The sequence below is a fragment of the Psittacula echo genome (genome assembly GCF_963264785.1).
Source record: "Psittacula echo genome assembly, chromosome: 6".
In the NCBI taxonomy this organism is placed as follows: Eukaryota; Metazoa; Chordata; class Aves; order Psittaciformes; family Psittacidae; genus Psittacula; species Psittacula echo.
In genome coordinates this window covers 74,433,980-74,461,019 of record NC_137743.1, presented here as the reverse complement: position 1 = coordinate 74,461,019, position 27,040 = coordinate 74,433,980, and the positions used below count along the sequence as shown (strand labels likewise).

The 27,040-nt window shown below is 44.9% G+C and overlaps 1 protein-coding gene across 2 annotated transcripts in view; it reads right to left on the bottom strand.

Moving 5' to 3' along the window:
- Nucleotides 1-345: 345 nt before the first annotated feature.
- The window catches only part of SATB2 (SATB homeobox 2), a gene marked incomplete at its 3' end in the record, with an annotated part of 128,047 nt that continues 101,352 nt past the window's right edge, over nucleotides 346-27,040 (bottom strand). For both annotated transcript variants that reach the window (XM_080620594.1, XM_080620595.1), the window contains exons 10-11: nucleotides 21,622-21,819; nucleotides 346-801 (exon numbers count right to left, since the gene is read on the bottom strand). In XM_080620594.1, the coding sequence (XP_080476720.1) occupies nucleotides 346-801; nucleotides 21,622-21,819 (654 nt within the window). The remainder of the gene's footprint in view (nucleotides 802-21,621; nucleotides 21,820-27,040) is intronic.

Genomic DNA, 27,040 nt, shown 5'->3' with positions numbered 1-27,040 from the left:
TTTTATGTAAATATATATATATACACACAGAGTTGTAAATTTTCCTTCATTGATTTCATAGGACTTTTTCTTCCCATTTACTTGCTAGATGTCCCTTTCATAAGTGCAAGATTAATGAAGGCATAATCCTATGTGATTACAATGATTACTTCAGTCAAACGTAGGAAGTGTAACACTCGAGTGTCTGTGTCAAGGCGATGTCTGATCGGGCAATGCTGAATTCATTCGCTTTGCACATGGATCATGCGCAACGGGAACAAACAAAAAGTAAAAAGAGAAAAAAATTAGAAATAAAACCAGAAAATCCTTGGATCAATGTATTGCTTTCTGCACTCCTGCCTCACATTATCTCTGGTCGATGTCCGCTGGAGCTGCCTTGCTTTTCTCGGGGTTCTCCTCCTCAGGCTCCACTTTGTACATTTCCTCAGAGCCCTCCTCGCTGTCGTTCTCCTCCGATTCCGTCAGCAGCTCCTCATCCTTGTACTCTGCCACGTCAACCACCGTTCCCAAATGCTCTTTTAGCTTCCCGTGGTGCTTTACATGGTAACGTTGGTTCTGGAAGAATTTGATAATGGTGTGTTTGGGCAGATCCAGCTGAGCAGAGAGGGTGTGGATGGCTTCCTGATCAGGGTAGAGACCCACATCGTGGATAAAGCTTTGAAGGATACCGAGCGCTTCCAAGGAGATCTTGGTACGGGATCTTGGCTTTTTGGCACAACTGTCCTCAGCAGGTGGAGGAGGAGCCTCTTCTCTAGGTGGGGAATTCTCCTTTGCAGGCTGGGACTGCTGTCTGTGCAGCACCTACAAGATCAAACAGACACAGACTTCACGTACGTGCTGACCCCCTCGGTGCCTGAGATGAGGGCGCTTGCATAGGTCTTTATTTGCACAGGGTCTACTTTGTTTTGGTGAAGAAAAGTACAAATTAATACTCATTTCCCACTGCCTTTCTCACCGTAAGACAGCTGCACCAGTGAAGGAGAAAGTGGTATTAAACACAAACAATATAAAATAGAGACAAACCCACTAAATAAATAAGAAATACAAAATGCAAGTAATAAAAGGAAATATAAAATAGACAAAATAAAAATGAAGTCAAAAGGCATTACAGTCTCATGGTCATGATGACTGGCCTGTTGTTCTCAGACAAGTCACTCTCCGGCTTTGCTTCTTTCCCCCCCCTCCTTCTTTCCTCGCATGCTTTTAAGCTACAGACTCTCACCTTTTCTACTGGATGCCAAGTACCACAAAGGCCCAGACACACATGGGGCTGTCAGGTGCTACTGTATCATAAATAATGATTTGGCATTGAAATCCATCACAGCTGCTTTATGGAAGAAAAAAATGAATAATAGAAGTGCAGAGATCTGTTAAGATTTCCCTTCTATGAAAAGTGACATCGCAGCCAGTTCAGTTGCTTCACAGAGCTGGCTTTAATGTGTCTCCTGAACAGACCTCTCTGTATTACATCTGTCTGAACTTCACTAGTTGAGAAGATCTGAGTTCAAATAATTATAACCCCCCCATTCTGAGAAACCCTCTGGGCAAACACACTTTTCAGTCTTGCAACAGATTTTCACCAGCAGAATCTCCTTTTCGGCAAGTTTAAAGAAAGCATATGTAGCTCTTAATCTTCCTAACAGCCACTTAAAATGACTAAGAAAGGGCTTGTGCAGCCCTTATTCCAGGGGAAAAACACCTGATCTGAACTGCTAGAAATACAGAGGAGCTCCATATGCTTTCTTTAAAACCAAATCTATACAGGAGAGATTACCAGCAAAAATCCCCTACAGGATTGCGGGCTGTATTTGCCCAGAGGTTTCTTCAGATGCAGAGGAATAATTATTAGAACTCAACACTACAGAGCTAACAAAATCAATATGGATAAATATTTCCACAAATACGAGGGAATTCTGGCTCTTCACCCACGAAGAAAACATCTTTGCTGCAAACTGTAACATCCAGGAAATCAACCCTACATTAAAGAGCTTTAAAGGGAAAAAAAAAAACAGGATAAACAATGGAGATGTGCTGAGAACTTGCACTGAATTTTACACATGTAGCGAGCCCCAGTAAAACTCTACGTTAGACAAGCTATCACTGCAACAGGGAAGTTCACTGTGCAACATCAGCCTGTTACGCAAATGAAAAAGCTCTGTGCTGAAGAGCCCTTTATTCATTTCCTTCATCAAGCGTTGCTGCCACAGTCATTTCTAACATCCGTGATCCCCGCTCACACTGTCTGAAAAGCACATCCAAGTGCACAGCCACTGCCCACCGCACACATGTGGCCAAGGAGCACAAGCTGGAGCAAACACTGTCAAAACGACCCGACCTGCAGCATGGCCAAGGGATGGCCCTTCCGCTGCTGCACCAGGGGACAGGAGGCAGCACTCTGCCTGCCCAGAGGGGCTTCACCTCCACCTGCTGCTCAGTGCCAGGCACAGAGGCAGGACGTGGCACCACAGCCCCAGTGGTACCTTCATGAGCAGTGGGTGTGTGAGGGTGTGCACGTGCAGACACACAACACACGTCCCATCGGCCGCAGCACAAGTCACTGCAGCCGCTGCAGAGCAATGCTCGTGACAGTGACGGAAGCACCCGAACAAGGAGGCAGCTTCCCAGCAGCTCCACGCTGTCATCTGGAAGCAGGTGAGAGGCAGGGCTTGCCACGCTCCTGGCAAGAGCCGCTGATGGGCAGAAAGGCAGCAAATGTGTTTCGGTGCCAACATATTCATTTTCCTCCCAAGCATGTAAATACGCAGGGTGTCACAGGAATGGAGCTAACCAAGGAGCTGTGGGAAAGAAGCTCAAATGGAAATGACAGATATTCTGGTTTGTGTTATTACATCTCTCAAAAAAGCATAATGTTCCAATGAACTGAATCGCTCAGCTGCTCTTTGAGGACTGCTTTTTTTGTCCATGGATTGTTTTCAAAGAGAAGGACTGACATCTCCGAGCAGAGGGTTACAGATGAGGGTCATACCCATCCCTACCTCGCCAGGGAGCACTGAAAGCAGCAGAACTGGGATCACTGACAGCAGCCAAGGACCTAGCCCATAAATTTGTCACACAGCCCCTACCCAATTTATTTCCCCTGTTGTGCCCTCTGGTCCTGTCCCCTGACACTGTAATGCCCGGAGCAGTCAAAAAAAGAAAGAGAAAGGATTTAACACCATCAATAAACTGCCAGGGAATTTACACACAGCGTCATACAAAAAGCCTCAAGTAGCATTGCTAATCAGAAGCTGAATTCAAGTGGCAGCTAACAGAGATAGAAACGCATCCAGAAAGAGTGTGAATTACTCAGTTCATTCTTGCTGGAGTTGGAAGTGGGCTTTTTTTTCCCTTTTCAGTTGACAAATAGCATGAGAAACGATTCAGCCTGAAAAATGTTACAAGACTTCCAATCAAATATAATGATGAAAAAAATCCAACAATACAGGATCAGCAGCAGTAAAATGTTTAATTTGAAGGAGATGAAGAGATGCCTACAGCATCTATAAAGCAATCAACCAAAGAGAGGGCTGAGAGTGGCAGGGAAAGAATAATTTTACTTAACCCTTCCTTTTCTGGAGTGACCTCTCCATCCTCTCCAGAAAAGAAAACACATAACTCAGGGTGATCAGTGTAGATATTAGGGAAAGGTTGTATTCTATTTCACTTTCATCATTATTTATGCCCTTAAATCTACAGGCAAAATCTCCACTGGCTTCATGCACTGCTGTGCACACCCTGCCGTAACACCTCAGGTTTTGGGTGAGTGAGGCTCTGTGTCTGTACTGCAAAGAGGGAAACCCCATTGATCTTCCATGATTAAAGCATAGGCTGCAGCATGTTTTCCAGTCCAGATAAAGCCCCCAAATGATGGTGTGACCTACCAGGAAACACCACCTGTATGGTGGGCTTCAGAGAGAAGGGGCAAAAACAACAGCCACGCTTGGCTTTCCTTTTCCCAAGAGAGCTGGTGCTAGGCTGGGAAAGGTGCACATCCCAACACAGGTGCACTAGGATCCTCTTTTCCACTCCATTCTCCTTGCTCTGTGCCCTTCCTCACCACTCCCCAGCCACAGGTGGGGCAGCCTCCTCCTCCACCGCAGCCACCACCATCTGGAGCTGACCTCCCTTCCCCTCCCTCCCTCCTCCCTGACTCCCCATCTACTTCCAAATCAAATATGAAGACACAGATTTCCTTCCATGCCCATAGGACTTATTTTTTCCATCCCTTCAAGAGATTTCATTTTTAAACTCTACAGGCATGGCTGTCCTCTCAGGGTTTTAGAACAGAGCAGCTTTGGAAGATGCTGCTTTATGCAGGTTCCTTCAGGTGGACTTTGACCTCAGAGACAGACTCATTTTTCCAAACACGTTAATCAGCCCGGATAGAAAACTTGTGAGTCAATGACTGTGATGGAAGTTGACTTTAAAAGATAAAGTGACTGGTTTTAAATCACGCTGTACTGAAATATGATTTGAAGGCCACAATGAAAACCAGCTGGAAGCCATGTGTAAAATATAATAGTACATGCCTACAGGGAAGGAAGTGAGATATTGAATGATTAAGTTTAGGAGAGTATATAATGTAGTGTATCATTACGGGAGTGATCAGGATTACTTGTAATAAGCTAAGGGTTTGTGGTCTTTCTAAAATCCAAAGCCAAGAATTACTGGGGGGGAGGGATCACCGCACTGCTTTACATGTATCCACTCCCCATGTCTCGGGATGCTCCCGCAGGAGAAACCTGACTTTGTCAGGTTGGGACAGCCGTGTTCCCACAGAAAAGAGAGGTGAGCAAACCCGAACTGAGCGATGAACGTCATTGTAATTGCAGCCTGTGTCTGCACTGTATTTAATTTTGGCTGGATTCACTATCCCACTGATGTTTGTTTCCATTTCCACCCACTTTCTAGCTAGAACTAGACACGTGAAAATGGTGAGTTGCTAAGGGGAGCCAAACAGAATGCTTGAGCGGGGTACACACGCGGGTATCAACTGCAGCAAGGCACTGGCTGACAACACTCACCCTGTGAAATGCCACCTTTCATTGCCTGAACAACCATTGCAGCAGATTAGAAACAGGAACTGCATCTCTACATCAAAACCCCGAGCTCTTTTGTTTCATAGGGGGGTTCTGCTCTTCCCTTTGCAAACAGGATTAGTCATGTGAGCTCCCTTCCCACGGGTTTTGCTGAGATGATTAGGTGCCCCTTACTATGAGTAACACCAAAAATGTTCCGTTCTTGCAAGACAAGACTGCATTTGCCAGAGACTGCTCTTGTTGAACAGGCCCTGCCTTCCCCTGTGCACAGACAGAGTGAGCACCAACAGGTACCTCAAGCTGCATGTGCTGGCCAGTACCGATTCTGATGACCCAAACCACAAGGAGCAAAGCTGAATGGATTGGCCTTCTCTTCACCAGAGGAGGCTTAGATTGGATATTAGTAAACATTTCTTCACGGAAAGGGTTGTCAAGCATTGGAACAGGCTGTCCAGAGAAGTGGTTGAGTCACCACACCTGGAGGTATTTAAAAGACACATAGACGTGGCACTCAGACATGGTTTAGTGGTGGACTTGGCAGTGTTAGATTAATGGTCGGACTTGATAATCTTAAGGGTCTTTTCCAACCTAAACAATTCTATGATTCTATTCTCCATGGTGGCAAGGGGTCTAACCTTTTAGCTTTCCTTCACATTGCTCTCATGGCCAGCCGTAACACTCCATCACACCAAGGACTTCTATGCCAAACAGAGCAAGTTTTTAGCCTGCTTAAGTTGCCCGAAGTAAAAGCTAGGGAGAATGCACACACATTACAAAATGCAGGTTCAGAACGTGTGTTTGGTACATCTAACACTGGCCATCTATTACATCCCTTATAAGCATTCAAGGCTAGTGAGCAGGATTTGCCAACAATTTGCCACTCAATGCAAAACCAGATTCACTACGGACTTCAGTGAGGAAGCCCCCCGGAAAAGCTCCTTCCCAAGGACTAGCTGAAGTCAAGGGGAGGGTGCAGGACAAGCCTAAGCAAAGCGTTCAGCTGCGTTTTACTGACATCTGTAGCTGGAATTTGCAACACTTCACCTCTGCAAGCCGAGAGCTCCTGGGCAGTGCCTACCTATCACGTAACAGTTTACTTAAGAAGCAACCTCCATCACCTTGCCAAGAAATCTTATACCTGGAAGGAAGCTCCATCCCTCTTATCAGATCTTACAGGAACAATCTGTGGGAGATCACCTATTCACACAAACAGCCGTACACTCCTTACCCTGGGTCTCTCTGGGCTGTGCAAGAAGAGAACAAAGCAAGCTGCTGCCATAAACAGGCTTGCACCCTGACAGCCCCCCAGCCCGGGGCTCGCAGGGGTAAGAGCATTAATTAGACACAGTCACTGTGCCAAGACACTTTACAGGTTTCCTAGGAATGTCTGTACAAGAAACCGTAGCAGAAGTTACAATTTGCACCTGTGTTCATTTCTTTCCTCTTAAAAATGTGGCTGTTAGAACTCCTTTTTTCCCCCTTGCAAAAATACATTCCCTGGGTAAACACTGCAGCGCCGGTCACAGCCCCAAATGAAGTATTTTCTTTGGGCTCATTCTCACAAGTGGTGATTTCACACCCTGACACCATAAAGCTGTGTTAAAGACTGCGGTTTAGTTCCCTTGCTTTTCTTGGATTATACAGTATCCTAAGGTCAAAACTCAGGAAAATCCAAAACTGTTATTAAAAAAGAAAAAGTATCTATGAAGTGATGACAAATTGCAGACTACAGGTGTTAGATTACATTCTGACTCCAGGCAGGTTTAATATACTTCAGTTTCCTTTTACAATTGCCCTTAGCAGGTACTGTTATCGGTAAGGGATTTAAGAAAAACTATGGTACTCAATAAAAGAAGACCGTGTCAAAAGAAATCAATATGAGCGTGCAAAATGGTAGGAAGTCTGACATGGATAAATATGTTCACTTTCATCTAACTTCAGTCCGAGCTTCTTTTAATTTCGTAGCTCAAAATGCCAGCCACACATCTGTGCATTTTCCAATGCAGCTTAGTAATTGCTTCACAAGAGTAAACACCATTATTAGAGATAATTATAATACATGTCTGTGATATGATGTACCGCGTCTCATGCAAACCAGACCAAATCAGCCAACCAGAGCTGGTGGCTACAACCTCTTGTAACCCAGCAGCCCTGGGTCATATTCAGCTGCAAAGACAAAGCAGTCACACAGTAAAAGAATCCACCAGATGTTCAGGCCTTTCCTGTCACCCTTCAACTGCTGCTGACCAGCACTGGAGCCAGAATACTGGATCAGACAAACCCTGCATCCTAAATCCCCCAGCTCTGAGGTACCAGTCACTCTCTGAGCCACACAGAAGGGGAGTCAGGAGAGAACTGTGAGGAGAGAAATGAGTTCCACAGGGAACTCGAAGTCAAAGGCAAGTTTGGCTTCCAGGCTGGAATGTGAGCTGGTTGAAGTGATTCATTTTAACATCTTTGGAGCACACTTGCCACATGCTTCCTCCTTTGTGTTACAGCAGTCGCCTTGCTTAAGGGCAGGAAATAGGCAGTGAACTGAAAACATGGCAAGACACTGAGCAAACACCCAGTCTCTAAAACAGCAGCCCCGTCCTGCAAATCTTCTCCAGGACTAAACTGTTAAAAATAGTCACAGAGGTGACAAAAAAGACAACAGGAAGAAAAAAAAATCATCAAAAATAACAAAACTTTCAGTAGTGCACAGCTTCTGCCATCCCACATGAAGTGAGAAGCACAAGCATTAGCACAATGACTTCACTTGAAGGTGGGGGAAGGTGTCTCCTCCCCAGCGCACACTGCTCCCATTAATGCCAACAGGAGCTTAGCATGCATCAAAGAGCAAATACACCACAGAACATTTTTAAGAGCTATCATCACTAGAGATAAAATATAAATTACAGCCTGATTACACTGTGCTGCCAAGAGGCTGCATGTGCAGCATAGCTCGCAGTGACAACTGCACATGACCAGGTAACTTCTCAACAGGTCTAAGGCCACTGTACCACATCCATGCACAGGAGTATTTGCTTGCCTTTGCTCTGCTCCCAAGGAGCCGCAGCAGTGCTGTTTGCACGGTTGTTTGAAGCATGTTAACAAATCTGCTTGACAAAGAGAAAAAAAATCTCTGCCATCGCTTGACCACAGTCATGATCTTATTCTTCAGTAATGTGTGGTTTATTTCCCTTTCCTGATCTCTGCTAATAGACAGCACGTGCCTACACAATAGCCACTATTTTGTCTGTATAATGTTAAATAAATCACAAAACTCTGACAATGCGGAGCAGTGTCCCGGTGTTTCCTGGGGTGACTGCTCTCCCTCGAACACTAACTCGACTCTTCCCACAAAAGCACAAGGCCCAACTTTCATTGCTGTGCAAGTGCCTGAGAACTGGCTGATTTTATGGGGTAGCATAAATGAGCTCATGCTGATGAACGTTAGTGGATTAGCTCTGAGTTTCCCATCTTTGGCTGGTTTAAGCCAGATTCCTAGGTTTACTGCACAGTGACTGTGGCCAGCAGAGGATGTCCCTTTCTCGAATACCTGGCTGCAGCCTGGGAGGGTTCTCAGCTGCTGTTCAGCCACAGGTGGAGCATGCACATGCCTACTGTAAAATACCCAACGGGTCAGATTCATTCCAGCTTCTGCTGGTACAAACCAGGGCGCTGGTTACAGGGAGGCTGAAGCAGGAAGTGTTGCACAACCCCGCTGCAGACTCTCTCCTGAAGGCATCGGTGATGGATGGCTCCATTGTCTGGGGATGGGGCATGGCCAGCACAGCTGGCATGGGGGTTGGCCTGCTGCATCCTCCAGCAGGCAGCAGGGCTCTGCCAGCCTCGAAGAGCCATGCAAGACTCTTTTGCCTGGAACCTGCAGCAGCAAGGAAAGGGGAATAGCAACAGCCCTGTAAAGGTTTGTGCTGCCCTTCTGCAGGGTGATGCTGACTGAAGTGCCACCCAAGTGGACTCTGAACATCTGTGTGTGCATCCAGTTAACACTGTCTTCAAAACCAGATCATGAGCTTTGCAGGCCTATGAATTGTTCCTCCCATGCTTTCCCTGAGAGGCAGTCCAGAGCGCTATGGAATTTAGAGAGCCTCCTTGGCAGTTTCCAAACAGAGTATGAGCTTGGTTGTGGCTGGAGAAAGGGTCTAACAAAGGTTTTGGGTCGATTCCGAGGTTCCTTATGCCAACCTAGCTAATTCCAATGAGGAGCTGACAGAATGCCATGGGAAGTAAGGAAGCAACAAAAGGCTTTTGGTTTGCTTTTCTGCAGAAAATATACTCCTGGTATCCTCTACATTATCTTGTTTAATTAACACTTCACATGATCTCTTTTTCTTATGAAAAGCAGAAGAGCATCTGTGGGCAGTGTGAGCAAGATCTTCACTGACAAGCCCCAACCTAGAGCCACGCTTAAGGTCAAGCTCTAAACCCCTAACTGTGGTGGCACGAACGGCGCCACTATAATCACGCTGTTTTCCAGTTCCTTAGATCAGGAGCAGGCAGTGCATTATTTTAGGAAGGGTATGTTTGGATTAGACACTGGGTTCTGGTGGGGGGGTGAGGGGTAATTATTTGTCCCATCAAACTGGTTTAGGTCCTTACAGATGGCTATTTGGGGTTCCAGGAATACCCAACTGTACTGCTAATTTTTACAATGGGGGCAGTTAGAAGTCAGGAGAACCTGACTGTTATGGTTAGCGAAAATAGGAGATTTGTGCTGATAAAACACTACTCAGCATGTTTTTTGCTTTCTAGATGTAACCACCAATGCACTTAATAACAGGACTTGAGCAAACTATACTGTGTGAATCAAACACATAAAAGTATAAATATTCCTTTTTTTAGAAAGCAAGCCTTAAAAAGTGCATTATAATCAACTACCATGGTAAGAGCAAAATATCCAGCATTACCACACACGCAACTGGCATAATGTGCTTTATTATACCCTTAGCTTGAAACTGGGTAAATAAAAATTAAATGACCAAAGTACAGTCTCCAGCACAGATTAGGGCACTGAGGACAGGGCGCCTCAGAGAATTAGATCTGAAATCCTTTGTCTTCCTGATACACTCTGGAAAAGGTGGGCGCATCCAGCAGGCTGAGGAAGCCACGCTGGTGTTACTGCTCTCTGTGTGTCACTACTCTGACCTGTACCTATTTTACAGACCCTGGATGCTGGACGAAACACGCTTTATGGAAAGTAAACAGCACCTGCAGTTTATATTCACAATACTGGAAAATATGCAGTTGGGAGGAAAAAAGAAAGTACTATTTTGCTCATTTCTAATAAAATGGTTTAATTTATGGCCAGCGAGGCAGTATTAGGACAAAGCAGAGAATGGCACTGTTATGGCCCTGGGATCCATCCATGGCTTTGCTGCTGCCTGCTGTGGGAAGCTCTGTGGATGGCTCAGCCTGGGGCTGGCTACACACACATACTCGCAGGGGTAAGCTCACGCTTAACACAAGTCTGCAGCTGGTGCAGAACTCTGCGCAAGGAGCCCCAGGCTTTTGCTAGAAATGCACACCACCATTCTTTGCTTCATTAAGGTTAGAACTGTGGGGCATTTTTCAGTCAAAAAGCGTTCTTTTGGTCAAAACTGTTGTCTGAGTGACATCAAAGTACTGCCTAAATAAAGTCTGCTTTGCCAAGCTGTTTGTCTGGGGCAGCAGGGGGGTGGCGGATACTCTGACAAAGTTCAAGCGGTTGTGTAGGCATTTTTCATGAACCAGCACATTCTGGTTGCTTTTATTCAGAACAACTTCTGCGCTTCGAATTCTTCCTATTCTCCTTTACAGCGTTTATGTTGCTCTAAACGGCCACAAACCTGTGGGGTTTTTTAATTTTAACTGAAAATAGCAATTTAAAAAGCACTAACATACTTTTTTTCTTTCAGCATTCCAGAAATGTCAGCGGCCCCTTAAACTAACTCAAGAACTTCTATAGCTCTAGGCTGTACCACCCTCATAGCCATCTATCTACTGACCTGCCTCCTTCACCATCCTATTTAGAAAGGGTTGCACTGATGGGAGCTCTGAAAGAATGAAATGTAACGCAGTTTATAAAAGGAGATGGATGTGAATCTTTCCCATCTCAAAATCCAATAAAGCTTATGATTTTTATTGCATGTGGGAGTCCTTTGGTCTATGTAATACTGATTAGCAGCTTGGCCAGTAAGTCTGATAAACCAGAAAGTACTTTCGAATATATTCTGGCCAGAGACACTTGGGAGAGAAGCGTGCGTGTTGCAGCTGATGGCCCCAGGGGCACACACGTACCTTGGGATTTCTTCTTCGGTTCTGTTCCATCTTGCTGTGGGGTTTTGTTCCATTCTCTTCAGAATGAATGACTCCAAGGCTCTCTTATCCATGTATCTTCCCAAAAGGAGGCATCATCTCAAAACCATTCCCCCTCATCTTTCCTACACTCCTGAACCCTAAAATTTACAACCTATTTCAGTTAGGGCTCTGGACTGGATTTTAACGGACCCCAAACAGAGCAATGCAGCATTCTTACTCCTAATTGCATTTAAACAAGGAAACACGAGGAATAACATTACTCCAAGTCAGCAATGCTTCCTCAGTGCTAATCAGGCCATTAAAAAGGCATAAGCAGTTTGTTTGACGCAGAGGGGCAAAGACAACCACGGAAATGAATCAAAAAACAGGGAAAAATTAGAGATTAAAAGCAGCAATACTCCTTTCAGCAAACCACAGTCTGAATGCACAATAAGCGGCTAAAAGACACAATCACTGCAAGATCTAGAGACAAAAAAAGGGTCCTCTGGCTGAATGAAATGTAAATTAAACTCACTCTGGTGCAGAACCGTTTCCTTTGCAGGGCAGGACTCACTGCCACCGGGAAATCCAGCCCCGTTTGCTGCAAACGAGGGCTGCCACAGCTGACCCCGCCTGAGATGGCCTAAGGAAAACACACACGCTCAAAGCCAACAGTTGGAGGGAAAGGAATTAAAACCCAAACGCAGCACACTTGCTAGAAGAGATTTCCATGGTGGTTCCCCCTCCAGTAAGCAGATGGTTTCCAGTTAGACAGGGCCAGGCACGGCCTATGTGGTTTCCTGCCTGCTTGCCTTTGTAGCTTATCTAGATCTCATCAAGATACACAGGCCGAAAAAATTAGAATGGCTAAGTACAGGAATTAGGGAAACTACACACAAATGAGCCTTGGGTTGCACTTGTGCAGACGAGCAGGGGAATCTGTGCCCGCGGGTGGGATGAACGCAGTGGTGCCGACCCCTCTGCCAGCGCAGCCACATCAGGCTGTGGCACAACTCATCTGCTGAGCCTGGATCAAGTCACCTTAATGCTGCAGACAGTTACCGAAGTCATGCCTGAGTCTATCCAAAACAGCTCAGCTGCTGTTTCCCTGCTCCCTGACATCGGTTTACAACCCTGCCTGCTCTATGGTGTTGGTGCGCGCTGGCAGGCCAGCTCCTCGGAGGGGTGGCACACACACAATGCATGTCTATGTGTTCTGCAAAGCTCTGGGCAGACACTGGCTCTCACAGTGCTGTGCATGGCAGCAATGCAAAAATCCGACCAGGAACATATGCACAAGCTACCATATGGAAAGGGCATTCTCAAATTAAACCCTGAAACCCAGATGAGATCTGAGCAAAGGACAGTTTCACTTAAAGGAAATCTCTGAGGTCAACCAGCAATTAACTGAAAGGTTCTGATTGAATACGCTATTGACTGCACTCACATCAGACAGCTTCCTGTTTATTATACCTTATGGGCTGTCTAGGTGCCAAGACATTAAACTGTCAATAATCTATTAATACTAAACAGCTCCTCCCATGCAAATCCTCTTAGGCTAAGAAACTGCACTAAAAAGATGGAAATTTTTGAAGTGAGATGGAAATGAGCTTTTTAGGGTATTTCTTTGCTTGGTTCCAGCTGAAAGTACAGCAACATTCATAAACAATATAACACGCAGTCTATAACTACATGGAAAAAATTGTGTTAAAAAAAATCAGACATGATTGAGACCATATCCTGAAATCTGGCTTGCTTTTCCAAGCCATCTTTAAACAGTCTAAGTTAAATTTAATTAACAATTTACAACAAGGAGAGAGAAGTTATTTAAAGAGAGGCCTACAGGTCCTTCACATTCAGTGTCTGGGAAACAGTTGTATATAAAAAAAAAGTTTTAATGAATTTAATAGAGAAAAGCACTTCAATTAAACGCTGTCAAAGAGGATTGTATTAATGACTGCACACAAAGGAATTTGAAGCAAGCCAAGTATATTTAGCAAATAGGAAGTAGGCTTTCAGAGGCTGCAACTATTTATGTTTCTGCCATTGCAATGCATCTCGGAGAGCGCGTTGCCAATTGAAAGCAGTTATGTTATTAGATATGATTTTATTTATTATGCATTATTAAAATTTCAAATGCTGCAGGGACACATTTATTTCACTTCTAAAATGAAAGAACGAAGATATTTCCTGCTTGTTCAGTAGGAAGAAAACTAGAAGAGGAAATAAATAATAAATACTAATAATAATAACTTAGCACTTAAACCAGTGAAGTGCTGTCCAGACAGATCTTTTTATGGGCCTTGGTGAGTCCTGAAGTTTTAGTCTGCCTCCTTCTGCTACAACTAGATGGATTCATAGTTGCTACAGCAGTTTCTCTCAGCACAGCATGGAAAAAGGAGCCAGCTCTTACTCCTTGTGGGCAGGATACAAATCCTCGTTGTATCCTGAGGTAGCACAAGCGACTTCTGCAATAGCCTGCAGGTTTCAAATCAAAAAACCTACCAAAATCCCAGGGGGTATAAAGAAAACAAAGTTGCCAAGCTCTGCGCAAGCACAACTGAGAAGACCAAGGCTTTCGAGACCTAGCCAAGAGCACACAGCTCTCACAAAAGCTCCTAACAGCTATGGATCTGCATTTAGCCTTTCTGCAGAACATGCCCACCTTCCTCAACATCGATGTGATGAGACTTGTGGCAGGAAGGAAGCGGACTCTTCACAATCCTCCCTACCCATGTGCCTTGGATTCAAGTGCAGCACATCAAATGGGCATGGCCTAGTAAGAGCATAATGTAGAGATCCGAACCATAAATCTGAGAAAAAGCAACCAGAAAATTCAAGGGTGTCAACGTTATTTTGTGCTATGACGGTACAAATAGCATAAAACTAAATTTAGTACAAACTGGAAACCGAGGAATGCTTTTTGACACAAAGTTAATGAGACGGCTGGGTCTGTAATATCCAGGATATGTTCTGTGATTTACCACATCCTTTTTGCCATATGTAATGGTAAGATGTTAATAACGATTTTAGATGTTTCAAACTTCTGAACGTTCCACCAGAGGCACCTTATACGTGCTTGTATTCCTTGGTTTCTGAACACTAAATCCTTTTAAGTTAGGCACCATGATGTCAGTTAGTCCCAAATTACTGGTTTTAAAATGTATTTATTTGTACTTAAGTGTAAGATTTTTACCTTCTAATTTGAAACATGAAGAAGTGAGTAGAACTGCAGGAAAAGACACTGGAAAGGAGGCACAAGGGGATACCTACTTCCTTTCACAATGTGAGTAGCATCAAGTTCAATTTTCTAAATCCATTATCTGATTTTTGTTTAAGACTTTAATAAAAGTCATATGTGATGTGTGTTGAGAATGTAGCCTTTGTTGTTCCACAGCTAGGGATCTTGCAAACAGCTTCGCTTCGTCTGTGCCAAGATATTTTGGAATATTCTTTGAAACACTGTAAGCATAGATGACTGTGAGAAAAAATATGTGCTACTGTACTTCTGGATACTTGATGCGTGAGAATAGTGCATACGCACAAAAACATTCCCAATTGAACCCTGTAAAAGTCCATAAAAACATGGACAACAGACACTGCATACTAACCCTGAAAAAAAACCCCATATCCCTACACATATCGCTGGGTATCTCCAACCATTCAGTAAAAGAAAAGCCCACACCAATGAATTCCCAACGAGACTAGCCCAGGGCAAGGAGACCAAGGATCTATGTGCTAATCTGCCATAGCCTAACCCGCAGCACTGCCCAGAAGCTTGGGGGATGCTGTGCAACACAAGAGGAAGAGAAGTTCACTCGCTCTCAGAGATCTCGGGGGACAAGCAGTGCAATGTGCTCTGGTAGCACAAGACAACCTTGTTTCCCTCCCCATGTCACTTTTACAATTGCCCATCTGCACAGGAAGGCCAATGCAATGCTCCAGGGCTCCAACTTCATCTGAAGATGCCGGTGAGGAGCCCGAGAATGAACGTTGAGTACGGCCAGTACCCTATAAACATTTACACATCTCTGAAGCCTGGTATTATTATTTATGTGCAAATGTGAGGGACAGGGAGTATTTAACGAGCATTAAAAAGAAATTTTAAACAGTAATGCTTTTAACTGCAAAACTTTTGAAACATAAAGGGAGCGGAGGCTCATCTAGTGGTTCTTCAGCCTTCAAGACTCGCCTGCTGCCAACCAGCAAGCTTCAAAGGTTATGTGAATTTAAAGAGCTTTGTTTAGTAATCTTGCTCTAGAGGTTTGCTCGTCCTCAACCTACTACTCCTCCTTACAATGCTGGCAGCTTAGCATTTACTAGAGGTCCAGGACTGGAAGAAATGAGGGCTAAATCTGGTCAAATTGTGTGTGAAAGGCAAAAGGGTGAGATGATAGGGACCATATCTACAGTGAAAACCAATGCTATCCTCTTTACTTGATCTTCCATTTCTAGGGTTAAATGGAATAGTACTAAGCCCAATTTCAGAACAGAAGCAGTTCTGCTTCAATTGCAAGCACACTCCCCACTATCATTTCAAGGGGAATCACAGGCTTAAAGTTAATAAAAATCAGCAGCACTTTTCAGCCACATTAGATATCCACACTAAACAGAAACAGCTGAGAAGGCGCAGTAGGCAGGTTTGGCTGTAGCAGTCGAAGCTCAGCGCCTTTCCACTGCAACTGTGATAGCTACCAATCACTAGAAACTCCATCAGACACCTCAGAGTGGAATGTAAGGGGCTCCTTGTCTGATACGTGCTCCTGTTGCCTTTGTGAAACCTCATGCAAGGCTCCTGAGCTGCTGCGGCATGTCGGGAAAATGGCGTGCACCAAAAGGATGGAAAAGCAGAGTGCACAGCCACAGCTTTTGTTCCAAAACACAGCGCGTGTGGCTGCAGGGCACCGTTACTGGAGCAGTATGAGAAAGGAGTTCAGAAGTGGAAGCCTTCTGAAAGCTTTCCTTGTACTGCTTTCTTCGAAGGGAGTTCCTTACCCCAACCAAAAGCAAACACACGCATGGTAAGAGATAAATGCAGAGTAAGTGGCATTTGCAATACATATTGCCTTCAGCTTTAATACTGCACAGAAATAGAAGTCACATAGTTTGAGAACTTTTTTGGTGAGATTTTTGGATGGTTTAGATTGAAAGGAGATACTGAAATGGGCTATTATTGTCTGCTTTTAGTAGGAGAGAGAGAATGGAACTCCAGATAACGTAACAACTGAACAAGACAGATATTCTCCACTCACAAAATTTGCAGATCTCATTCTGACATGCATTTCCCCTGTAGTTCTCAATCAAAGACTAAATGAATACTCCAGCTGCAACCCACCCAAACCAAAGCTCTGAGTTTTTTGAGTGGAATGAATAAATCTGCAGTACAAATATCTCTGAAAGTCCATCTGGGCTTGTTGAGTACAAGACGTCTCACCAGACTTCAGGTGTCTCACCCTATCTGAGTAGACACCACAACTAGCCACAGAATAAGAAGTTGGGGGAATCAAAAAGCAGTGGGTATTAATCTGTGGTCTAGCTTTCGGGTACAGAGAAATGATCAAAAAGCAGAACTATCAGGGTGCAGCCATTAGGAATGAATTGCAGGGCACACCATCCACAAATCGCCTTGAAGAACCAGTAAGCACCAAAGTCAGCAAGCTAGCATGGTCTGGGAAAGAAGTTTTTGTCCAAGTCTCCCAGACAGCTCAGTCCTGATTTCCAGTATGCAAAATCTCCTGCTGTAACCCACACAAACACAGCAAAAACATACCATGCACATCAACCTATAGACCATTAAGCACACCATGTTTCCCTATGGAATAACACAGTTTTGCTTCACTCATCATCTATGATTGGCCTAAGTATTATTAATTAATATTATTTTTTAAGAAAGGAAATTTAAGTCTCACTATTTTTTCCTGCATGCTATGCATTGTGTGACCCATGAACGCTGAAGACATTGTTTAAAATCAGATATTTCATTAGGAAGCACTAACGTGGTGTTCACTGCCCCTTTTATTACTTCTAGAAAGAGAATACGCAATTAGTTTCATTGGACTGCCATTGCCACTTGCCTTGACCCATTTTTATGAGGGCTCCATGTTCTGCTGTTTTGTATTTCATTGTCATTTCTAAAATATTTGTTCCCTTCCATCCCTCACAAAATGACAAAATTAGTATTTCATTTACTTCTGTCGTATGTTATTTTCCGCGTATTTAAAGAGAGACCACAATGTTTGCAGTGAACACACAATACAAAAAAGCTTCCCTACAGCTTTCTGCTAAGCCTTCTTTTATTTACTGATGTTCCTCCGTGATTTATGATCTGAACTATTATAGATTGCCAGAGTTGTCTGAATCAAAGCTTCTGAGGAAAAAAAATGGTGGAGGGATGTCATTTAAAAAAGTGACTAAAGTAACAGTGAAAAAAAGCTTGTGAAAGCCATTCCTGTTTCTTTAAAGTCAACATTTGACTGCTCTTAAATCAATATGTACCTACCAGCTTCAGCAGGTCTATCTGTCAGCTTATGCAGAAAATGAAAGGCAAGGTTTCCCCGCTCTCTGAATAGCAGGTACTTTGATGCAGTGGTGGCTCACTACTCCAGAGAACCAGCTTATCCACCCCAACACTCCAGAGACAACAGCCTGATTCACCATTTTCCCAACTGAGTCAGGTTTCTCTGCCCCAGCAATTAACAATGAATTAGCACTATATTAAAGTGCCAGGCAAGATGGTTATTCTCTGGAGTGGTCACCTTGGACACAGCAGACAAACAGTGGGAGAAGGGAGAGAAATTAGATTTACTGTGTCCCAGAGTGCCTGTAACAAACACTGAATCCCTGGTTGGCAACGGGAAGCGGCTATAGGCACTTCTCAGCATTAACACTCCAGAAAGGTCCAATGCCAGCCTGGGAATGGTGGGATTTAGTGAGGGATGAGAAGTAAGACAGGGTCCCCTCACCTCTGCAGAGCAAGAAGCTGAACACAGAAGCATGAGGGCTGCTTGCTGCAAAGTGACTACTCCACACGCAGGCTGTCCAACAGATCTCCGCAACAGCCAGGCCAGATCAAAGATCCAGCCAGGATCCCACATCTGATGGTGATGGAAGAGGATGAGAACAGGGTAAAAACATCATAATGCTTTCTGGCATCCCCTCCCACTTTCCAGGAACCTATGGGATAAAGTCACTTAGTGCACACCTGAATAACCTTAAAAACCAAGTGAGCGGCTGTGGCGAGCTCAGCCTGCACACAGAGCAACATGTAGGTATACTGTGGATGCTCTGCAACCAGCGTGTGAAGGCAAATCCGCACTCCAGCACGTCCATATGGTCACACCCGATGCTGCCAGAGAACACAGCCATGTCACAGAGCTCCACAGGGCACACATTTTATGACTCCTCAGCACAATAACAAATAAATCAAGTGTGCAGGGAGGAATTTCTTGTGCACTGAGCTTCCATGATAGGCATTTTTCATTTCAGAAACAGGAAAATATTTGATTAAATGGATTAATATATGGCTGATGGGAAAAATCTAATGGAAGAGAGAAAGAATGAAAATGTTTCTTTTTTAAGCCTGAACCTAAAGCTAAACAATGAGTTAGAGGCTAGCAATACCAAATGGAGGGCAAGAACCTGCCACAAAAGAAACAACAATCCCTTAAAACATCAAAAGCTATTTCCAGCTGATCTTCTACAGCAGCACCACAACTGCCCCACTGCGCACACTATGCTGTTAAAGGACAGAAACCATACCCTGCCTTGGGTTGATTCTCTCACTGAAGATGCGCCCAACCCTCTAATTGGGAAGTGAGCTACACAAAGCCCATCACAATGAAATCTTTGCCATTTCCAAGAAACTACACCAGAGAAAAGGCTTAAATTTATCTATCCATTATCTCTCGCTGGTCATGCCTCTTGTGATGACAAGCAGGATTTTCTTTCAAGTATTTCAGTCTGACAGAGGGGTGTCCCCAGCCCATGAGAAGGATCAATCATCCTCTGGCATCAGCATGGGGCAGCCTGTTTCCAGGGTCTTTCAGTCCCATAGCTGGAGGAGCAGGAGACTCAAGCATCAGACACAAGTTACTGTACACACGTCAAATCCATCAGAGCAGAGAGGAAGATGGGGTGGGTTGACAGAGAGCAGAGGTAAGAGCCTCCTGCCTGCTTTGGTGTCACTGTATTGCTCCAGCTGTTACTCATAGCACTGCTACTTGTATCTTCTTCAAAGGACTGTCAAATTGCCATCAAGGCTGCAGGTAAGGGCTCGACCTACAGTGCACTTTCCACTAGCAAAGCCTACAAAGCAAATCAGGTCGGTCACTGCAGCTCTTGGATGTTTCCACCCGCTGCTAAAATGCAGCCAGGCACCGTGGCAGACATTCTGCACCCACCACCGCTTTGAGAAGGAAATGAGAGTTGCCTTCCCACTTGACACTACAGGGGGAATTTTAGATAGGCAGAATGTAATTACTTGGCCTGGAGTTCAGCCAGGAGCGGGCTCCAAGACCCCTACCCTTATGTAAGGTGTCACAAAATCTCCCATGACTGCAAGTGTGAGGACCTCAGCTTTACGTCTCTGGCTGCTGTCACTGATTCTTCATGGCTAATTACCTAATAGTGACCCTTGCAGCAAAGCCAAAAGACAAACCTTGCTGCTTGAAACAATTCAAGTCCCAGAGACTGAAAACTACACCGAAATTGCTTGGTGCAGAGTATCTTCTGACAGTAGGGAGCAGGTGGACAGCAAGCCTCCTTGTGTCTTGCACTGGTAGCGTGCCACTCCAAAACCTACTGGGGTTTTTGGATGGGCAAACATAGCTTTAAAATGCAGCACCCTCAAAACACAAGCCTACTGTATCAACTGTTTACCAGAGTCTCCAGAGTTTTGCTGTATGTACTTGCCAGCTGGTTCCATTTATTTTTCTTCATTTTTCATATTTTGACTGTAATAAATAATTAATCCATGCTTTGTAACTTGCTGACAAATATAAATGCACTGCATTCCAACACAGTGTAACATGCCACTCACAAGAGCCAACCTGCATGACACAGAAAAGTGATGTGCAGAAGGCTTTGGAAAGTAGGCTAATCATCAAGGTCACCCACAAGAGCTCAGGGAAGCAACTTCAAACTGCTCCTTAGGGGATACTCCTACTTGCTGTGGCCACCCAAACTGGGTTAATAAGCTCAGATCTACACAGATCTAGTTGTCTTCCCACATGTTAGCTCGGGCCTTTACTCTTTTGTAGCTCCTTGCCTCCAAGATCCCACAGATTTTTGGGAACTTGGAAGACAAAACCTGGAGCATTAATTACTCAGAGCACTTCCCCTACTTTATAGCTCTGAGAATTCGAATCCCAAGAAACCCATTTTTTTCTTCCAGGAAAAGACCAAATGGACAGCAAGGAGGATGTCAGTAACAGAAGAGACAAAGAAGACTGAGCTAGGGAACAATTAATCTGGGCAAGAACAATGTGTTTCAGAAGGGGCAGGACAAGACAAGAAAATCCTCCCACCTTTGGAAAAAGGTAACTAGATAGTTGGCAGCAGTGCTAGCAGCAGCAGAACAAGAGCAGTGACAAAGAACAGAGGCTGAATGCCAAGGTTCACACCAAGAGTAGCAGAGTGGTGCAAGCTGCCATCAAATAACAATGGGCAGAGCAAAGGTGGGAGACGGAACCGTGAGATTACTGGAGAGAAACACAGTACGGACAGCTCTCTGAGGGCAGTCACACCATGGGATCAGGTGAATGGTACCGAGCGCCAGCGGCAATTCAAAAGGAAGGTCTGCTGCGGAAGGCGTTGCCTCAGCTTTTTAGATTGAGAACAAACATCTGCTGAAGCTCTCTTGACCATCTGCAGACGTTTGGTTTTCTGACATGCATTACTAGTTATTAGGAATACACATAAGGCTGATTTTCTCTTCTGACTGAAGCTGAACTGCAAACATGGGAAGTCTTGTAGTATTTTCACTTTGTTTTCCCTATGCATAGCTGAACCTACTTATTTCTCATTCTGTTAAGGCCAAAACCAAGGATAGAATAAGGGCGTACAAACCAAAAATACATGCTAATCACAAAGACTGTATAGAGGAGCACAACAGTCCTAAGGAGGCTGTGAAATGAAGGCCCGTGCCCCACAAAATGTTCACCACGGTCATTTTAGAAGTAGTTTTCAGCTCCAGTCCATGCATAAAAAGCACTTCCCCATGTTACACTCTTCAAACCCCCATGTTACCCATGCACGCTGTTGCCCCGCACACACACCCTCAGAAGGAAGTTAGCTCTCTGACCTGCACGGGCTCGGGAGTCAGCTGGACAACATGCTGCATACGCTCACTGTGGTGATGCCTGGACTCCTCCTCGTAGATCACATCCCTCTCGTGCTGGGGAAGGTTCAGGAAGCGGCGAATGGTGCAGAGGTTCTCCCAAAGGGTGCGGTTTTCCGGGCTTGGGTTTTCTTTCCAGCGAAGCAGCTCACACAGCCAGCCCTGCAATGGTAGGGTCAGCACAGGTAACTCACTGAGCTCCAAGGAACCAGATGCGAGTAGAAGGTCAGCTGGACTTAAAGCTCTGTGCTGCAAGTTTTGCTGGTCTCATCTCACACAGCTTCCACCCCCCACCCCAGCTGCCCTTTGGTCTCAACAAATCCTTGATATATTATATTTCCTGCAAGTGGGAGAAACAGAAACAATCAGCAGCACTTAACAGGAACCAGGAAGCACAGCATCTTGCTGCCTGTCATAATCATACCATGTTTAAAATGCTTGGGTATAAATATATTTCCTATAGAAAACCAGAGCTGAAACAAGGGTGCATCTCCACTTCTGTTTCAAAGCCCCTTTATTTCTTCATCCAAGAAAGAGCAAATGAGGCATAACCCCTGAGACACCCTCATGGTGAGGGCTGCAGCTGCAGAACTAGAAATTCAGCCACTACTGAAAATGTTTACAGGAAGACGCTGTCAAGTAAAGACCCCTGATCTGCTGTCACTCGGTTGCATCGACTCCCCCAGCTCTGAACCCCACTAAAATTTGACAGCTTTAAGTAATCAAATGGCCACTTAGAAGATGCAATCTCACAGAAAGGGAATCCTCTGCTGTTTAGGACACAAGCAGCAAAGAGGTTCCTGTAGAAGTTACTAGAGAGATCAAGATACTACGTGGAAGCAATTAGAAACCCAGCTGCAGATCATAACAGTAGTCAATTTTATTCCTGCTGTCTTTTTTAAGGCTAGTTTGAAATGCCTTCAGAAAGGTCCCACTGCATGAAATCCTGTAGGACCTCTCCACAGCAGCTGAGAGCTCAGACCCCAGGAGGCGAAAGCACCAGCACTTCAGGAATAGGAAACCACCCCAAAGCACAAAGCCAACCAGACAGTACCACATCCATAGCTGTTATGGTGAGGACAGCCCCTCGTGCAGTGAGCATGTGTGGCAGTGACCCGGCATCCCCATCAGATTAAGCAGGGATGGTGGCCGCTGCTACCCAGGTGGGAGCATGGGGACACAGCCGGCCCTGCTTGGGGCTGGGGACAGCAACTCCCCTCCTGTGCCTGTGTGCAGGAGATGCGATGCAAATGACAGGAGAAGATAATGCTGAGGATGCTGTCAACGCGCCTTACTGACTCCTGTCAAAATATTTTACCTAGTAGCTTTATAACCCATCATTTCCAAGCTACAATTCCACATTTTGACACCATTTTGACAGGCACCTTACAATACCTAAGAGATAGCTTGATCAATGTTAAAAATGTTTGGTACGAGAAGTAGCCAAAACTGTATTTTCCTGAGCAGCACGTAGAGCAAGCTGAACAGCCGGGTTCATTACTGGCCCACACAAGGGGGGTTTAGGTATGGTTTTTTTGTGTAGCAACTTGTAAGCCATTGATAACTTCTATCGTGCAACTCTAAACCCCATATATAACATCATAAGCCGTTGTTTGTCTTACTCTCCACTGTGTCTTCTGCCTTCGCCCCCCCAAAAAAGGCAAGATTTGATTATCTCCGCTGCATCAGCCAAGACAGCAACACCAGCTGTTCTCATTGTGCAGCCTCTTCCTCACGGCCTACATGTTAATAACCTGATCATTCCATTTTCTCCTTCAACTGCCGGCTGCAGCACAGCGAAGAGACAAAAACCCAGGCCCATCTGCAGCAGCTGTAGGCACTGAACTGTGAAGCCACCAGGGATTTATAAACTAATCTGTAACACAACACTGCCTTGTTTTTACAAGTGAGAGGCCACATTTGTGCAGACCTGATCTTTTCTTGCAATAAACTGGGAGGGTTGTGGGGGGGGGCAAGGATGAAGACAAGATATCTGATCATTTACTTGATGGGGGGGGAATCTGCATTATATTTTCAAAGTGATTTTACTGGTATTTGGGTAATCTTGCAGCCAGGTGATGTCTGTATTTTAATGTGGTTTGGCCACATCTCTTGCCCTCAGGTCTACTCTTTCCCTTTCCACTGCTCAGAAATCCCCCCAAACTTTCTCTCTTTTACAGGAAGAAAATCTCCCAGCTCCACAGGGCTTTCTCAGGGGTTCCTCCATACAAAGTCAATAATTTTTGAAATGGAAAATAAACCATCTGTGGGAAAAAATAAGCCCCCATTTCTCCCTGTTTCCAGTGATCTAGTAAGTCTCCAATTGAACTCTCACATATTTCAAGCAGGTATGTTTAACATCTCCTGAAGGGATGCTGCAGCATGAACGCCAATCGTTGACCAGAAAACACACACAAACTGCCGCAACCTGGTGGGGCCAGAGCCCGGGGAGGATGCTCCTGCGGTATTCCCGGGGCTGTGGAGCACTGCATGGTGCCTGGCTCAGCGCAGCCGCCTCCCTTGCCCAGCACTGCACCAGCTAGCCCGGACTGCTGCATTGTGATTTATCTGTCCCGTTATCATCAGCACTCATTACAATCACTTAGAGCAACACTACAGGCCTCATTATGGACTAGGCACTTGCTGCCATTAGTCTTTAAGAAGGATAGCGCTCAATTTGCCTGGCAACATGCGAGGTCCTGACCTTGGAGCTATTAGGGAAAAGATTAGACTGCAGTGTGACCATGTGTGCAGACATGAGCAAACCAAATTAATTTCTGGCAAAGGGAGGCACCAGGCAAGGACCCCGCCATCCTGAGGACACCTGAGAACTTCTCCATTCCCCAAAGGAGATAAGCTAATGGCACGTTTAAAGGAGCCTGGTTCTGAAGGTGAAGCACATCCGTGGTATTTAGAGAGATATTAATCCAGTTTCCCCACAAAGTATTTGCTTGGCTGATCAGATTAAGGGATCTAGCCTTCAACAGCACACCCCCACCACAGCAGGCCCCAAGAAATCTGTGATACTTCACAGCCTCAGACATATTGCACCATGTGTACCCAGCTGCTACAATAATTAGCTTATGAATGTATCAGCTGGTTCTGTGATTTTTATAAATAATAACTAACCTACGGAGCAGAAAGATTTTCATGAGCCTAATATTAGGCAGAAATTGCAAGGTGCGCCTAACCGAGCTGCCGTTGTGCTAAATGCCCCGTCTCCTCCCACCTTGCGCGGGACTGGATCTCCCCCAGTGCCATTTATAAATATTTATTTTTGCAACGGCAACAGCAATGTATTTGTGGCAGCTTTCTTCACAACAGCCACGATTCACTCACCCCCACACATACACACGCGTACCCACCGTGTGCATGTGTACGCTTCTCTGCAGCAGATCTGTCTTTGCATTGCTCTTTTCCTACCCTTCTCTTTATTTATTCGAGCAGCCGCTCTCTCCCCCATCCAGTCAAGAACCCATCTATCCATCTACGGGGCTGCTTATTAGGCGATAGCTCTGGTTAATACGTGAGGAAACACAGCGCTGCAGCTTACTCGCACGTTCTTTAAGACTGCAAGTAACCGCCTTCCCCATGCACAGATGAGAAGGCTGCATCGGATTCCTTTCATTATTTATTTAAATAATCCTAGCACGCCATCCAAGAAAGTTTTGCAGTACCAGGCAAAAAAAAAAAAAAAAAAAAAAAAGAGGGGAAAAAAAAAAAGTGTAAATGTCAAATAAAACAGTGACAGATGACAGTATTCTCTATTGAATAGCACCGTTTCTTCGTGCATGTTCAATGAGAACTCATGAATTATTAATACGCAAATCTCCTTTCTCTGTTAAAAATCTCAACTTGGGGTTTTTTTGGTTGCAATTTTTTTTGTATTTTCTTTTATTTATTTCTTGGGGTCTGTGTATGTTACACAGAGCTTTCCGGGAGAATTATTTCATTTAAGAAATGCTAACATACAGAAATGCTTGGAGCTACAGGCATTCACAATGAATTTTCATCTATAGCTATATTTATTGGCATGAAGAAGGAGAAGTGAAGAAAGAGACACTATCTCACCACCTTTTCCCCCACTCATCCACAGATCTGAGCTCACTGCATTACAACTAAATCCGACTCCTGTGAACGTATTCTGGAAATCTAACAAACAACACATCCTTCCCCAGAGCCCTGGTACGCTGTGATTTTCTGATCCTGCCTCCCCTGCACATCACAAGTCTGGCTCCGCTGCACAAACAGCCCCCTTGACTGCCACAGAGCTACCCAGAGAGTTTGGTATGCGACAGTTTCAATATGGGTGGCAGAATCTGGCCCTCCACATCAGCTTCTAAGGTTCTCAAATGGAATGTCTTCCATTAAAAATAAAAAAAGGATAAACAGTACAATTAAAGGATGCTTTTGGCTCTGCAGTCAGGCACACCCAGTGCTTGTGGCTACAAGGAATTCTGCTCAGAACTTCCTTCATTTCACCCCAAAACTTCCAGAGGCATCGAGAATGCAGCCCAGTTTAGTTCATTAAAGAGAGCTGCAGAGAAGTGCTGGCCTCTATTTTTGTTGTTCTCATGAGACAAGATAAACATTTTCTAAGCATTTTATTTGATAAAACAAATAATATCATATTACTCTCCTATTTTTAACCTCTCTGTCTCCTAATCAAACACATTTCCACATAGCTAAGCAAATAACAACAAAAATCTGCAGGAAGCCAGCCACTCCCATTGTGCTTTTATGCTGTTGAAGAAACAGCGTGCTTACTACACCACAGCACTGGCCTTGGCGCACTCCAACCCCCTCGAGGGACAGTTAGCTGGTGCAGAAATCACAAGCCATATTCCCTGTCACTTATCCCTGAGCCCTTTTTAGCAGCTTGACCCTTTCACTTTTGCTAGAAACCCTGGAGCAGGGGAGGATGCTCCGGCAGCCAATGACAATAAGGTCAGGTTTTCCAGCGCTCTATGAAGGTATGCACAAATACCCTGGCCCTGTAGCTGCACCCTGCAGATCTGCTGACTTGCAGTCAGCCAAGGACCAAATGTCTGATTAAGGACAAGAGGGCATTTGAGAGGCGGTTAGGCTCAGTTTTGCTGAGGCTATAGCTCAGTGCTTACACCTTGAGCAGCATCTCTACCAAAAGCCACTGCAGGAGGTGCCAGCTGGGTGTCCACAATCAGTTAATCACAGGCGGCCTTTCTGCTTGGGCTGGACCACAGCAGGGCACTTCGAGCTTGGATAAAACTGCAACTAAACTGACCTTACGCTTCCCTGCATTTACATTGAAATCAACAATTAATACAGTTAGTTTTCTGTGCTGACATTTTCTAGGGTCTCCAGTGAAAGCATGAGTAGGCAAATGAAGAGTTTTTAGTAAGAG